General features: G+C 39.9%; 1 protein-coding gene across 3 annotated transcripts in view; it reads left to right on the top strand.

Moving 5' to 3' along the window:
* The window catches only part of ANKRD28 (ankyrin repeat domain 28), a 102,636-nt gene that overhangs the window by 29,522 nt on the left and 56,721 nt on the right, over nucleotides 1-16,393 (top strand). The window contains exons 1-2 of one of the 3 annotated variants that reach the window (XM_072327365.1): nucleotides 8,187-9,621; nucleotides 10,714-10,797. In XM_072327365.1, the coding sequence (XP_072183466.1) occupies nucleotides 9,505-9,621; nucleotides 10,714-10,797 (201 nt within the window). In that variant the 5' untranslated portion in view covers nucleotides 8,187-9,504. Of the gene's footprint in view, nucleotides 1-8,186; nucleotides 9,622-10,713; nucleotides 10,798-16,393 lie in introns of those variants that run through there. The other 2 variants (XM_072327368.1, XM_072327366.1) reach the window with 2 other exon arrangements.

Here is a 16,393-nt window from a genome sequence, read left to right as displayed (position 1 = left end):
TCCTAAAAATTCTGAGGAAGTGTAACATCCCCCAGACAGCAAAGTGATACACAAGGCAGCTGCTGACCCATACTATTCAGATGAAAATCTGAAGAATTCATATAAGTCAATACAAAGTGTTTACATCCTAAGCGCAGAGAAAATAGCACTGGTATCCATAGCAAACAGAATTCATTTTGCTCACTTATGTACAGTATTTTGAGCCCCTGTTATGTATGGAAACAAAATGTAAATATCCCTGTTGTGAGCAACTGAGCTGAACTGTGGTTTCTGTGGTCACAGTCTTTCTATTCAGATCTGCTAGAACCTACGCATTCAAAGTATTGCACTGGTATGAATTTTACATGTGTTTTAGTACTGTGATATTTAACTGTTGTAACTTTTCTGTGAGAGAGAATCTGATTTGAACTGAATTATAGAAAATGTTTTTGTTTGTTTGTTTGTTTGTTTTTTAAATCTCCATCCTAAAAAAAAAGCCCTAACCAGAAAACTCACCCAGTAACAATACTCTCACATGGGTGAGACAGGGAGGCAGTTCAGATTCAAGGAGAACTCTACCACCACATGGCTATGAGCAGTCAGGAATTTCAAAAGCAACAGTTTCTCTTTTGCAAGTTGTGAATTTGAAGCCATTTACTGTTTAAGCTTCTTTCTCCCTCAGTGTTACTTGACTTCCAAAACTTGTCTCCTATGAGAGTTTGTGTTGTGACAATAAAGGTGAATAGATGATTTGAAGAAGTAGACTTTGTTGTCTTTTGTCGTAGACAAAGAAAATTAAAGAGCAGTGCTTTGAATGTTCGAAGTCACGTGGCTTCCCAAGAAATATTTGCTACTCTATTCTTATGAAAAAGTGTTTCCTCTTGACTTGATAAAGCATCTTGATTCTTTATCAGAGTTTTATGTGAATGAGTAAATAGCAGGCAGACTTTTGAAGATAATTTTTGCCTTTATTCCCTAAGACTGCCAAACTTAACAAGTACTGGATGGGCATTGCAGTAGTGATAGTTTCGATAGTTGAACAGTTCTTTTAAAATTAAATTCATCTTTATTTTCTTGAGTACTCAACAGATGATTTCTGGAATAGTCAATAGCAATTTTCTGTTTGGAAAAGGGAGCCGATTCTGGAAACATCCTAAGCTAATGTGAGTCATCACTGAAAGTTTAAAATAGTTGAATGTGATGTTTGTTTCCACCCTTCCACAGCTCAAAATGGTATGAATCATCTTTTTTAGTGTTTCCCAGATAACAGTCTGAACGGAAACAGTATGCATTTCTGACTCAAGTTCTTGAATGTTAGTGGTGCACTCCCAGCTACTGCTGGTTTTGGCTGGGTGGGAATTCCATAGGAATTTAGACAAATGTATGAAAGCAAACATTTTGTAACTATGGCAACTTAACTGTGGGGTGTTCTTGTGGTTGGTGACATAAAACTGTAAAAGCCTTCTACTGACTGGCAGAACTGATTTGACTATTATTATTTTTTGCCTAAATTCTGTGCATGGTAAGAGATTAAAGAAAATCAGGAGAGTCATTTCATCAAACTTCTACAGTTCTCAGACAACATCAGAATTTTAAGACATGTTGCAGTGTGTTGCATATTCTGTATAGCATCTGGCTGCTGTTCTTGCCTGCTGAAATGAAGAACAAACCCAAATTTCTTCCATGCTTACATGCACTTGTAGTCAAATGTAGGGCTCTGTTATTCTGTGTGAATGGGAAGACAACTTAGATTGCATTGCTTACTCTAGAGTATGTACTGAAACTGCTGAGAAAAAGCATCTGGCTAATGAATTTTACAGGGGGAAGAGAAGGGAAAAGCGGCTGAGTGATACATCTGCATTAAATAAATTAAAAAAAAAACACAATTGAGAGAAACAACTTTGCAGCTTGGAGAAATATAGCCTATTTTTTCTTTTATCATGCCAAGCTCCTTTAACATGCTGCAATGAGAGCTTTGAGATTTCATCTCTTAGTTTAGAACTTGTGACAGAATCAAATTAGTCACCTGTCACAGGCAGCAGAGGAATTTTCATTTCCAGAAATTCACCTGACCACCATCTGCTCCTTCAGAAACTCAGCTGGATTGCCAAACAACGGGGTTTTGCTAAGGAAAAGGTAATGTTTGTTCCATGTTTCTCAGCTAGGTTATCACAGCTTTTAGTCTCAACACCAGCACTGTCCAGTGCTGAATTAGGGGAAATTCTATGGTGCTACCTTTCCTTTAAGGGCATTTCTAGCCTCCAGCAAAAGAATTAACGTAAAGAGAAAAACAAGGTGCGAATCAAAGGTGTTGGTTTCTAAGATGAGGAACACATGCAGGGTTAAAAATACAAACCACATGATTCTAGGAAGGGTAGAACTTATTCTTTCTCTGCAAAGATCACACTTGTTTTTTTGATTAATGTATATATATATATATATGTTTGCTTCTTTTCATTTTTAGACGTGGACTTAGTGAATTGGTTTCAGTTCATTAGAGCAAGAACTTTCTAAACCTGCTGTACCACCCTTCCTATAGAAAATCCCATGGACATCTATTGATACCCAAGGATGTGAGGCATGTGGTTGTCTTGTACACTGTAGCATCTGTCCTTGAAATGCAGACAGTGTACTGTAGCCCAAAGAATATCTACTGGGAAAGGAAAAGCAGGTCTGTTGTGTGGTGACAGTAAAGCAATGTGATGTTGATTTCTGTGATGTTAGTTGAGTTTTTGTAATAAAATAAGATCTTGATTCTGTTTCCTGTACTGAAGCAGTATTGCAGGAAAAAAAATTTCAAAGGGGAAAATGCGTAAGATCAGCACTTTGTATGCTCATCTTCAGAGCATAACTACAGATGAATAGAGAAGCAGATCAAAGGAGTTGTATGAACTCTTCGCTATGTATGAGCGCTCCAAGTGCCCACAGGGAATTCTTAGTTGTTTTACCAGCTGCCCTAATATGATATAGTGGGATCATGATTTAGTTCATTTATAGGAGTGTGTGCGCATTGACATAAATAGTCTTAGGGCAATGTAACTGGTGATACAAAACTAAGATTAGGAATTCTCAGTTGTTTGTTTGCTCCAGCCGAGCTACCTTTATCTGTTTCTATCCTTGGGAAGATTCAGTAGCATCAGTTTCTGAAGCATCAGGCTGTCGGTGCCAGCTGTGACAGTGGGTTGCTATATTCTGAGGCCTCTGGGTTAGTGTTTTTACTCTGCTATGGTTGCATTCCCATCTGCTGTCACCTCCCAGCAACCAGCTGAGTTGTGCTGGGGGAGAGTGGTTGGTATGTGGAAGAACAAACAGAGTCTGCCGAGCCTTTGGGTTTTGTTTTGGTTCCTCACACTCTGCTCTCAAAGTTGGTGTGTGCAGCTGAAATTGCTGCCTTCAGTAATTACTACTGGAACTATGCTCTGGGTATAACTTGTAAAATGTATTTAACAGTATTTCTAGTGCCAGAAAACAAAATAGGCTGTGGATAAGGTCTGAATTGGAAAGAATTATAGGGGTCTACTACATCATATGCAGATTGCTATACCTTCTTGTGGACTGTCTTTCTTGAGAAACAGCAGTTGTCTTGACTTGCAGTTAACTTCATTAAGATACATTTCCACTGTCAGATTTCCATTGTTGTGTTTTGGACAGCTGTTGAGCGTTAGTGCGGCCTTCACTGAGCTCCAGGGCAGGAGGCAGGGATGGGAGTCAGGAGGAGCTGCCAGCCAATGCACACCACCACTTCTTGGTTGGTTAGTTGGTTTGTGGGAATGTCTGTGCTGAGTTCTCACTGTGCTTCAGCTACTAGACATAGCTGACTAGGCTTTGGTTATCGAGGCACCTTTTAGAAAAGATTTCATCTTCTGCTGTGGTGGCTGTGGATCAGCTGAAAGTTTCTGTATTGCTGGGATATATAAAATGTGTGAGAGGTCTTAAACAGAACACGCTTTTAACACTTCTAAGATACTTTATTTCTCTCTGATCAGATATTGATGATGTATTTTAAAAGGTTACAGTTTGATTAACTGTACAGATTACACCTCAAGCACAAACGCATGTTACGTTAATATTTTTTTCATCTGCAGCTCCAATAGGGAGAAAATAGAATGAGTGCTAGATACTTTTTTCCTTCTGCCACATTTGCGTCTCAGTTTCTGTTGAAATGATGTAGTTTTGTATTTTCTATGCAATCAGGTGGTTCTGTAAGTCACTTCAGGCTACATACTTGGCTGAGAGAAAGAAGAGCTGCCTATAGCCTCCAGGAGGTGCAAGCAAAGCTGTTTCGCTTGTCCTTGTAAGCAGAAACAAGGAACCCAGAGGTTAAAATGAGTCTCCTTTTTCTGCATCCCAGCTATGCATACGGTCTGGAATAAACAGAGCAAAATTGAGACGAAAGATTGTAATTTATTATTGCCTTAGACCATTCTCTTTCCTGACTCCACCTCATTCCCCCAGGAGTGGGGAGGAAACAGCAAAGAGCTCAGACAAGTGACTCACAAGTCTGCTTGAAGTATTGCAGCTTATATTCATGGTGATGCTGAACACTCATCTCTGTTTGTGCGTGAGGAACACTTTAGTAAATATTATAGATAAATTATTCAATAAACTGCTTACCTGTTGTTTGTCTGCCTTGCTTGTGCATGAATAGATGGAAGTACTGTGAGTAATCTTCGTCTTCTGAAGAGGTCCATAGTTCTAAAGAGGACTGTAGTCTTGCAGAGCTGATAGCAATTGTTTGTAAGAAAAATCATAAGCCTTACTTGGTTCTGAATTTTTCATTTTTACTGAAATCTGACAGAATGGATCCTAGATCCTTAATTATGCAGAAATTACACAGAAATGAAACCAGTTGGCATGTTCTCAGCCCAGAAGAAAACTTGGTAAATGCTGATTGTCAAGAGAGATCTTTATTTGAGTAGGTTTGTTGTTACTGAATGTGCTTCACTGAGGTTTTCAGCGTCGTCTGCAGTGCTGCTACAGTCCTTTGCTCATCAATTCCTAGAGGAAAGGATCTATAGAAAAAGGTTACTATTTTTAGATGATTCTGAGTTCACAGTTTTTTTTTCAGTCTGGAGCAGATGTGGCTGCTGTCATCCATGTTTTAAACTGCAGATTGTGTTCCTGTGATATACTTTCTGTATATCCACTCATTAAAGTCTCTTGGAAGTTGATTCACTGAAGAACAATTTATTTGCAAAAAATATTATGTCAACACAAAGGCTTTTCTTTTGCAAAAAATGTGTATTGTCAGTTTTGTCCACTTGAAAGTTACTTTTATTGTATAATTGTTGTACTCCTTAAAATTTTTAAGAGTTAAAGATGGAGATTTTGTTTTGCTAACAGTTTGATAACGTGTCTGCTGTCTAGTCACCACTCAAGGCCCAGTAGAAATGACTTTTACTAAAGACTTTGATTGTTCTCAACTACTTGATTAATCAAGTTTTCTTATATTAAACATGTGAAAGCTATTTTTGAACCTTTCAAGGGGCTTGTAGAAGAGGTGGATGCTGATAACCCACTGATCTTCACTTACGTGAAGTTTTATTAGGATAAGCTAGGAAGTGTATTTTGAGAGATGCAGTGTTCTTTATTCATACCTCTGGTTGGGATTGTTGGATTAGTTTGCGAAGGGGGGTTATAAAGTAACCTCTTGTATTCACTCAGCCTTCATTGCCTTTTACTGTTCTCTTTTCCCTTACTTAAAGTTATTAGATTTCAGATAATGCAGTGAAGAACTAAAACCTAGGTTTGATTTCTTTTAGTAGAAGCGTGAATTTAAGCTTTTGGAATAGGCGGTGGTATAAAAACTTGAGTTTTGCAAAGCAGAGGATACTTTGGGTTGTTTTGTGAAAGTGGAGGAAGAAAGGGTGAGAGACTGTTTCTGGTTGAGCTCGCAATGGTAGGGAGTGGGAAGGGGCAGGATGGCCCAACTGTTTTGTTGGTGGTCTTTCTTTTGTTGTTAGTTTTTTGAAGTAACCTATGAGCAGTAGTTCATTGTGAGCAAAAACTAAATGTTTCTATGGTTAGTTGTCCTTCGGCTGTGAAAGTAATTGCATACACACATTTGTAGCGTGACTGATTTTTTGGTCTGCTTACTTTTCTGTGGCTCATTATGCCATCAAGATCAATATAGTATTGACTTGGTTGTGTTGGTTCTCTTCCTGATGCAAGCTGTGATATATTGGCTTTTAGCTCTTTGACCGTAGGAATGTCGCCATTCAAAAAAACACATGGTGTTCTGCAAGATAGGCATTAGCTTGCTTGAGAAATAGTTTGATGTATTTTCATTACAGGTAAGGTTTCCAGAGTAGTTATCACAGTGGATTAAAATATTTTTACCTTGTGTGAATTTTCACAGTTCAGTAAGTGTGAAGTCCTATACTTTTTATATTGACTTTTTGATTTCTGTTTTTTTTTTTTTTTTTTACGTGTGCTTTGAAGCATTTATTGCAAAGGTCAAAAATGGGCCACTTTCAGATCATGTTATCTCCTCTCTAGCACCACATCTAGTTATGTAATGGTAATTCTGAAGAAAAAGCATGGAAATTGTAGCTGTTGTTTGCTGCATAAACTTTTTAGCTTATTTATACCTAACATATGGATGTGGCACGAATAGTGTTATTTAACAAACGTTTGTGTGCATATACACCATGAAAACCAAGTGTGCATTTTGTAAATGTACCTTACTCGTATTGCTCATAGACTTAAATTATTTTTGTGTGTTTTTTTTTCTTTTTCCAAAGGAAATTTGAGTTATGCAAGTGAACTACAGTGTCTGTCCCCTAGGGCATCTTCCACAAGAAGCAAAATATCCTCAGGGCTGTGGGTGCTGTGTTCCTTAGCAGACAGTGGGATGTTGCAACGGATGAGTCTTGAGGATGTCCTTCTTTTTATTTAAATAATTCTTGCTGTGGCCAAGAAGAACATGAATTTCCGTATGTGTTCAGATGAATCTGTGGCGTTTCTTTTTAATAAATTATTGAAATGCTAGAACAAAGCAGCACAGTGTAGCAGCCATTGCTTTTTTTGTAATTAAATCCAGAAATATGAAGTTCCAAAACAACTGGACTCTCTAGAAATGAATAGAGTATATTTATAAAGTTGTGTGGTATTCACGTATTGTAAATGGAAACATTTGGAAAATCTGAATTTTACCAGGAATTTCCTGGTGAACCCAAAGCTTGTGCTGTATTTTGCCAAGCGCTGTGTTCCTGTGCTCAGGGAGCCCTGGACTAAGTCACTCCCTGGCACTCTTATGAAAACATTTGTCTGTGTGCGGTGTCGGTAGGTGCGTGGTAAGCCATTTATTGTGTTACAGCGAAGCTGTTGTAGACATTATTTTAAACGAGCGGTGATGTGAGTTTTTCCTTCCTATGACTTCCAAAGGTGGGAATTTGCTGTGTCTATTAATATCTAAATCATTTAACATTCCATTTCAACCTGTCTGTTTGGATTAATGTGGGAAATCTGAGAGTGTACGCATTACTGAGGAGCAGTCCCACTGGCCAACTAGCCCTCCATGGGCACACCGTGATGTGGGCAGCTCAGAGGGATGTTGGAGGTACCGCACAGCGTGAGCAGAACCCTCACTTTGTTCCTGGAGCTCTGAGTTAGTCCCACGATGCCAACAGCAGCCATTTACATAATACGCCCACAAACCAGCACTTCAGCACCCTCGAGCTGAAATACTTATTTAGCAAGTTTTAGGACTTCATATGCATATACACTCGAGGTACGTGTCTCAGGCGGAGGGTAGGTGTGTCTGTCCTCATTGCAGAAAACCATGGGTTGGCCAATAGTGGTTCGCTTCTTAGTAGCCAACCGATGGCATTGAGAGAGATTTCACTTTCAGGGGGTTTCTGTGGGGAGTTCCTTGTCTTCAAGGAGTTAAGCAAGGGCTGTGGTGCTTCTTTGTCCAGTGCCATATGAAAGCAGTTAAACGCTGGAATTGTTTACCGCCTAAACTGTTGTTAGTCAGCAAAGCCAGTGCACCGGATTTCTCTGTGGCTTTTAGTGGAAAATATTAAACAGTTGCTCTTTGCTCAGTTATAGAATTTGTACATTTTCGGCTGAATTAGTCACAAAATTGGCACAAGTGTAACCGCAAAGACTGCCCCAAAAAAGGGCAGTCTGTTTTTTTTCTGTGCCAGAGGAAGTTGCAGGCAGAGCAGTAGCTGGCTGCCTGTGACATGTGAGCATTACGGGGCATTCCATCCTGCGAGCCTGCAGTCTGCGCTCAGCTGAGCTGCCGCTCTGCCGGGGCAGCCGGGCCGCTGCAGGGTTTATCTGCTGTCATATCATTTCATCTGTCGGGGAAAAAACCTGCTGAGCGGAGCCTCCATCCGAAGAGGAAAATCAGGTTGGCGCAGTGACAGCTGTTTGGATAAAGAAGTTGGCTCGGAGGTGATGCGCAGAGCCTGATTTTATTTTTTTTTTCCCCTCGCTCTCCGCCTTAATCTGAATGAGGACTCTCATGGGAACTGGCTTCACATGGCGATCAAAAGGAGCGCGTGAGTGATGAACTGCTTCTGCAGAAGTCTGAGGCAGTCATTTGCGTGCAGGAGCTGGCTTATTTTGCTGAAGCGTCCTTCTTGTTGGGATTAGTGCCGAGCGAGTTCCCTGATGGAGAAGCCACAATCGGGGGAAGGAGAACTGAGCGTGCTGCGCTGCCGCTGGCACTGAGGGGTGAGCTGCCTGCGTTTGTCTGTCGTTTGGGGAGGCTGGATTGAGCCAGCAGCGTTATTCAAGGAGTTGCATTGTCCCTGCGGTCTGACTCATCGCATGTAAATGTGCTGCAGCCTGGCTGTACATTGCAGATATTTTTATTGCACGGGGAAGAATTATTTGCCTCTCTCCCCGCTCTGAAGAATCGCTGGAAAATGGATGCATTTATTTGGACGGACTGTTTGTGACGCTGAGGAACGGGGCTGCAGAATCACAGAATGGTCAGAGCCCGCGTTTATTCTCGGACAGCAGAGAGCTCGCTACTGTTTGCTGGCAACTGACCTTGCGGGACTGGGAATAGCCACGGCCATCTCCGTCAGAGCAATTGTTCGTTCTCCGGGCCTGCAGAATGGAGCTGGGGCTCCTCCAACAATGATCCCCCTGTCTGCGTAGGGGGAGGCACGCTGCTCAAGTTGTGCCGCTGACAAGGGCAGATTGGCTTGGAAGGGCAGCTCTTGGAGACAGCGAGCTCTGCTGTAATTCACTTGGGTCTAGGATATTTTTATCAGCTGTTCCACAGTCTCTTCGTTGTGGTTTCGATGTTCTGTGGAATTTTATTTAAAAAGAGAACTTTCTTAATGTCTCAGGGTGCTTAAATCTGAAAAATGGAGCATAGAGGGGGATTGCGAGGTCCTTTTCTGAATATTCAAGCACCAGCAGCAGTGCTCACAAGTTTGTGAGTGCATGTGAAACAGGTGAAAGCATTCCCTACATGGTCCTCGGTGCAACACCTGCGGTGTGCTTCCAGAAACAGAGTTGCTGGTGTTATTCTGTTTGCTTTTGCTTCTTCAAACGGATCGAATGAGTCGAGTCTGTATTGTTGTTTTGGAGGAGGAGGAAGATGATTCTCCCACATTTGTTTCCAGTATACCTCAGGAAAATATATGTTTGCGTCCATTACCTCCCGGAAATGTGCTGGTAAGGCGTGTTGTTTGGTGGCATGTTTCTCATTTGTAATATTGGTGAAGATACCAACAGAAATTTTGTAAGATTATCAAAAACGTGTGTGATGTTGAAAGAAGCCAAAGTGGTAAAAAGCAAAGAGAGCAAACCTGAAACTTAGTTGTAGAATTAATGTTTGCAGGGGCTTGCTGCTCTGCATGGAACTTGATTGATGGTGCAGCAGTCATAGATCTCAGCTCTTGCATAGTAGCAGAGGATTGTCAGAGGGCTTGGTGGACTGTGTTGGGAGTGAATGCTTTTCCCCCTCGCCTCATTCCTGGGGGTTACGTTTATGCAATGCCACTTTAGGAACTGATGTAATCATTATATTGCACTTATATGCTGTACTTATTTTGAGAACGGATAGAGTTCATCAAGTGACAGCAGTTAGGAGCTAAAATAAAATAATCTAAGTCATAATTGAAATGTAACTGTTAGATTCAAATTACCTCTTATGGGCAGTGCTGGGGGGTCTCTGCTTTTATGTCTTTAAATTGTTGGTGAAGTGACTGACCAAAATCTTGCTAGCATATCTCAGCAGCTTTTCTTTCACTAAGAAATCCTGCTATATTTAGTCATAAATGTGTGTGAGCGTGAATGTGTTGCCGTACTGATCTGATTGATGCACTTTGCTTTCTCGTGTGTTCTGTTTTCTTTCTGAACAGGTAAAACATTTCTATTCACTTCAGTCACTTCCTAATGTAAAGGGTATTTACCTACTTATATCTTATAGAACTCACAGAATGTTACAATAACCCTAATTTTATGAAGAGATATTCTCCTCTTAGCTGTTAAAAGGGGCTCTTACAGCCTCTTTTTTTAATCTTAAATAACATATTTGTCTATTTTATTGGTTCATGCAGTGACAGAGAATGTTTGTGTGTCTGAGGTTATCAAAGTTCTGAATTCTTTCAGTTCTATTTACTATTAGTAGTTTCTTTATTCTGCTTCCTGGGGTGTCTGATTCTGTTCTCACCCTTTGTTTGCGTTATGCATCACACTATCATACATGCATCACTAAAAACTGAAATGGATTTACAGTCTAATGTATGTTTTGCTTTGTTTCAGCCACCTTTGGTTCAAGCTATATTTAATGGAGACCCTGATGAAGTTCGAGCATTAATATTTAAGAAAGAAGATGTTAATTTTCAGGTAAATACAAACATTAGCTTTGAATACAGTCTACTTCTGTTCAGATCCAGCTTTCTGCTCTACCAGTCCCTTTAAAACTGTGTTAATTCAGGAGCTGTAAGTTGTAGTGCTTTTATGTAATAAGCAAAAGTACAGTCTTTATAATACACTTAATTCTGGAGAAGAGGAGGGAGAGAGATGGTATTCTTTTAGCTTTCTACATTCATGTTGATACTGAACACTTGATTTTGTTTTGTTTTCAAACATTAATTTTGCAGTACTGGGGTAGCTGAGAAGTTTGCACATACAGGTTTGTCAAAACTTCTTAGAAAGTAACACTGGCTGAGTATGATGCTTTGGATGAATTAGAGCAAATAGCATGTATTAGACTATTAAAGAAAGCAGCACAGAGTTTCAGTAGGTAGACTTAAGAATGGGTTTTAGACAGATAAAGCCAATGCATATATTGGCCTCTAAAGTTAGAAATTGAGCTCACGTGTCCTGTTTGTGACACTGCAGATTTTTAAAAGTTGTACTGAAAATAAATGCAGTTTATTCCATTTTGGGTGGAATTCAAAGGATTGAACAGCATGTGTTTACCATGTTTACCTTCTATTAAAATTCTCACTGCATCTTTGACACCGTGCAAGATAATACTGCCTAAACCTTTTGCTTCTATTACAGCTAGTTTTGATTACTATAGGCTGCCATTAGCCATTTAGGGTACAGCATCATAGCAGTGTATGTAGCTGTTTCTCCTCCAAGTACATCAGATTACGTGTGACACTAAAAAGCTAAATCTAATGTCAGGATGTTACACAGTGGCTAGCGTAAGAACATGATCATTGTTTACCTTTTGTTCTTGAGATTCACACAACCAAGAGCAAATATTTAGTTAGGCGTGTGTATTTTGACATTTAAAAGCATTCTGTGGAATTTAAATCTGGCCAGTGCCAACTGGAATTCCTGTCTCGTAGAGCTTGGATAGGGCCCTGTATAAGGAAACTCACTGTGAAATTGAACCTTCTGTTTTTTTTTCCCCTCTCTCCTTCTTGAGAAGTTTTGCTTGTTCTTCAGCACCATTCTGTGATGGGTTATATAATATCAAATGACATAATCTTCTGTTTAGTCATGACAGTGCTTGTTCTGTGCGTGTGTGTCTGTCTTGTCTCTCCGTGTGCATGCTGTGATCCTATTATTAGCATATTCATTTTTATAAAATCTGATTAGTTTGTATCATTTCGTTTGTATTTCTCCATGTACAAGTCAGGTTAAGCATCCATAGTGCACAAAGTAAGGTTAGTATCTTTCTGCTTTCTTTGTTATTTATTACAAAAGCCTCTGCTAGGTTTCATTATCCATGAGGTAGTGAGTTTGTTTGGTTTTGGTTCTCTCTCAACATTTGTCAAACAGGTGTTGTCAGTCCAGAGATACAAAATAAGGAGACGTGCTGAGATATGAAAGCTTCTGATGTAATTGTTTCATGCCTCTTGGTGAAGTGGGTTACTCTGCACTGCCAGGAAGCTATAGGAAAGAAAAACACTGTAGACAGAATATTCAAAATCTGTTTGTTTTCACATGTGTAAAAATACCAGTTTTTCTTCTTGCTGTGGATTTAGACCACGTATGTGTCTTACAGTAGCTATGCCCATGGAGCATTTAGAATGCATTGAAAACAAATTAGCTATTTTCTCCACAGCTACATTCTTGAGTGTAGGCAGATGCTTATCAGATGTGACCAATCCTTTCTAACATGGCAGTCCCAGTCCTACTGCAATATTTAATACTGAATTCACGTATAGCCTACAGAACAGCTTGTCGGGACTTGGTTAGCATACACATCCTCCCGTGGTTTAGTAGAAATGACCTTAGCTGCCTAGGAACTTTTTGCATCTGTCCGTATGTGGTATTTTTCTTGGGTTTTGCCCTTGTCATTTGTACTCAACTGGAGGCATTGTATTCCTACGCAGTCCTGTTCCAAACCTTTTCCCTTAGTTGTGTGTTATGAATTGGTATGGATAGAAGGAGGGGGAAAAAATGAAGAAAATGAATAGACTGTGTGTATTTCCTAATAAAGAGAAGGATTGGGATGAACTGTAGTGGGTTGTATTAGAACATATTAGAATTATGTGTTAGATCTTTTTCCACTTAGCTGTCCAAGTGCTTCAGTACAATTGTTTGAATTCCAAAGCTGTTCCCTCTACTGCCTTTGCAGAGTCTTTTCCCCTCTCGGTAGCAGATAATTATTTTGCAGTTTGTCTTCCAATAGCTGGGATTCCTTTCTCCCTTCTGCGTAGCAGTGGGCTGGTTATGTAACTGGAGACTGAGTTCTGCAAATGAAATTGTGCCCAGAACAGAGCTGGAGATAGAGCTGCACTCGGTCTTTATTGTAACAGTGACAGTCATCCTGACAAGTTGTTCATGTCTTCATAAAGTATCTTCCTTTCTGTAATCATCCAGCTTCATTTACCTCTTTAATTTTGGGCTATATTGTCTTTAACATTTGCCACCGGCTTAATGCTCTGTTACAGCTAGGTGAGTTGAATCTGTTTGTGTTTGGCTTCCTACAGCTAGGCTGTGGCTGGCCCATTTGGTAATGCCTATCGATTGCACCCAGGCTGCACTGTATTAGAGCATTATTCATAAAGCAGGTGATGTCTTACAGTAGAGCGGTGTTATATTTAGATAGATTCTGGGATGGGTGGCCTTTCGTAGCCTGCATTCCTGTGTGCAAGATCATGTACTGATAGTAAACCTGGGCTCTTCCGGGAAGGGGGTTATTCTCTGTTCATGTCACATTTACCAGCTCTCTTGAATCACAGCCCGAGTCTAGATTTAGAATGTATGTATTTTATTCAACTCAGCTTCTGTGATTCATGTGAACAAAGAACAAATTAAGCATTTCAGTTGGTTAAGCTGTGGGTCAGAAAGGCTTGCCTCCATGGTGTGTGCAGCCTCCTAGACAAGCCTGATTTACGGGAACTTTGGTCAAAGATATTTTTGGAAGGTGCACAATTTGAGGCTCCAATTAATGAAAAAACAGGAGAAAGGATTATTCCTCCCTCCTCCTCCCCAAAAAAGCTTGAGAAACTGTAGCTGTTCCTTTCATGAATCAGGCTTAAATCACACACATATGCTGAGCCTGATAGAGTTTCTGTTGTTCAGAGAGAGATTGAAAGAAGGGTGCGTGTGAGCACTCATACATATTTCTTACTACTCATTTTTCCTTTGTACCATCCTAGGCTTTTTAGATTTGGCAGTAAGGAAAATGGTGTGTGATAATTAACACAGTATCTCTTTAGTAATTTATGATGAATGGCAACACTTCCTCCTCCTAGTGATTAGAATAGCAAAGTTAGTTTGAAATTTGTGCACTTTTCAGCAGTTAATTTTACTGAAGTGATACCACTATTGCCTTTCACCAGTCAGAAAATTGTACCTCTTCATTTGTAACCAGTACAAGTATGGTGTATGTTGGTATATGCTCAATCTAATAGATTATGAACATGGAATATTTCATCTTTTTGTTCCTAATACCACGGTGTTGAAGGAATACCAGCTCACTGACAGAAATGCTACAGAATTTGTACATCTTATTCCTGAAATGATTGTTCAAAATCAAAACAGCTTTTCCTCCTCCTCCAAGAACTGTTAGGATAATATTTCTAACCACAGAAAGTGATACTTCAGGTAACCCTATATGCTGTCGTTATAACCCAATTGCACTTGATCTTAGCCAAGGGAATAAACATCTGATCCTCTCTGGAAGCAGTGTCAGTGAGTGCCCCTTGCTCTTTTCGCACTAATGCCAGGCAGGTGCTGCGTTTGGGGAATCCCAGAATGACACAAATGTCTCCCAGTTTTCAAAGGTGCTCGCTGCTCCTATTTGAAATACTGCTCAACGCGTGGTTAGTGACTTCAACACGAACCACCTGCGTCCTGCTGCTCATTTTGCTTTGAGAGATTATCATAGATTTATATGAAGCATTTCTTCAAGCTGTGTTCTGTGTCATGTTGTTTTTTTCCAACAACACTAGAAAATGAAATCCCACATACTGTACTGAGTGCTGCAGCTATCAAGATATCCAGATGCTTTCTGTTCCATACTACAAGCCATCCAGCATTTCCCTGAATTTAATGGCACTTTTCTGTCATAAGGAACCAAAAAATAAAAGCTCACCTGTGCTACTATTATGCAATTTAACCAACAAACAGAAACACCGACCAACCTAAAACAACAACAAAAAATAACACCATACAATCAAGCAACCCTGCAGCTATACAGTGTTTTGTTGCTGGGACTGGCAAGCGTTGTGACCCAGTAGCACCAGCATGCCAGGTATGAATAGGAGAGAAAAGTGTGTGCATCTGTCTTTGCTCTCCTGAGCAGAGGGCATGCTGCACGGACAACTCTTGTGGTAGAGGTGTGGGCTCCTTTCCCAGCCCTGCCGAATGTGGGTTTGCATAACATCTTGCTGGTGTTATTTGCATGTTAGGAAAATGTTGCTGGATTTCCTCCTGGGGTAGGATAAGATGTCTATAATGATTTTTTGTTATTTTTTGTTTTAATTTTGCTCTGTATGTACTGCAAGAGGAGGAAAATTGGCTTGTTAGTCCGGCTGGAAGCCTAGGGTTTCTGATACAGCATTGAGTTTAGGTATCAGGAGAATTAGAAATTGAGAGTATCAATTATCCAAGTAATGTAGGAAATAATAATGTACATTATAGCACAGTTAAAAACTAAGACAGTATCTCTGAAGGTAAGGAAACTTACATACATAGCATAGCCTTACTTAAAAGCAGATAAACAAAAGGCTGTGAAGTGTAATGACATAAAAATGATCTTTAGGAGTTCATTACCTTTGTGTTATCTCTCTCTAGCTATTCATGTTACCAAAGTATATAAATACTATGAGGAATTTTTCTCCTTTCTGACTAGGAAAAAAAAGAACAGTACAAAATGCCATACATCTACAATTGTAAAATAATTTTAATTTGACATCTGTGCCTTGTAAAACCTCTTTTGTTATTAATTGCTATACTTCAACTGTTTCAGTTCTCCTTTTTGTTATCAGTACCTTCTGTAATTTAAGTCACATCAAGAGCAGAATTTGCCATCTAAGGCATCTGAAGGTGCTACTCTGACAGTGGCAGTTCATGTGCAATGCTGTATTTCTGTGCTTGGGGATATCAGGGATTTTAGCATGGACCAGATAAAGGCAGTAAGAAAACAGGTATGGGCCAGCTGTACTCCTTTCCACTTCAGAGTCACTATGACCATTGACTAGAAAGAAGTTCTGCAGTGTTTTGTGATATGTGTCATGTTGTCCACCTGAAGAATGCTTGAAGTTGAGTAATTTTCCAGGACAGTTCATCTCTAGCTCTTGTTACTAGGTAAAGGTTCTGTCAGTCAGAACGGAGCTACCGTGGGGCCTTTGTGTCTGAACTGGTGAGAGTAAATGGTAGTTAGATGCTGGCATACTGTAGCAAAAGCTAAGCAGGAGTTAACCATTTAAACTCCTTTCTAAAGGGTAAGAGAGCTTGAGTTTGCTAAGGGGGCTCTATTTGTCTTAAGCAAGCATCAGACTCAGTAACTGTTTTGTTGAGTTCATTGCAG

Source organism: Excalfactoria chinensis, chromosome 2, assembly GCF_039878825.1.
Source record: "Excalfactoria chinensis isolate bCotChi1 chromosome 2, bCotChi1.hap2, whole genome shotgun sequence".
Classification (NCBI taxonomy): Eukaryota; Metazoa; Chordata; class Aves; order Galliformes; family Phasianidae; genus Excalfactoria; species Excalfactoria chinensis.
Note: the sequence above shows the minus strand (reverse complement) of the source record. Positions and strands in the feature narration are given on the sequence as shown.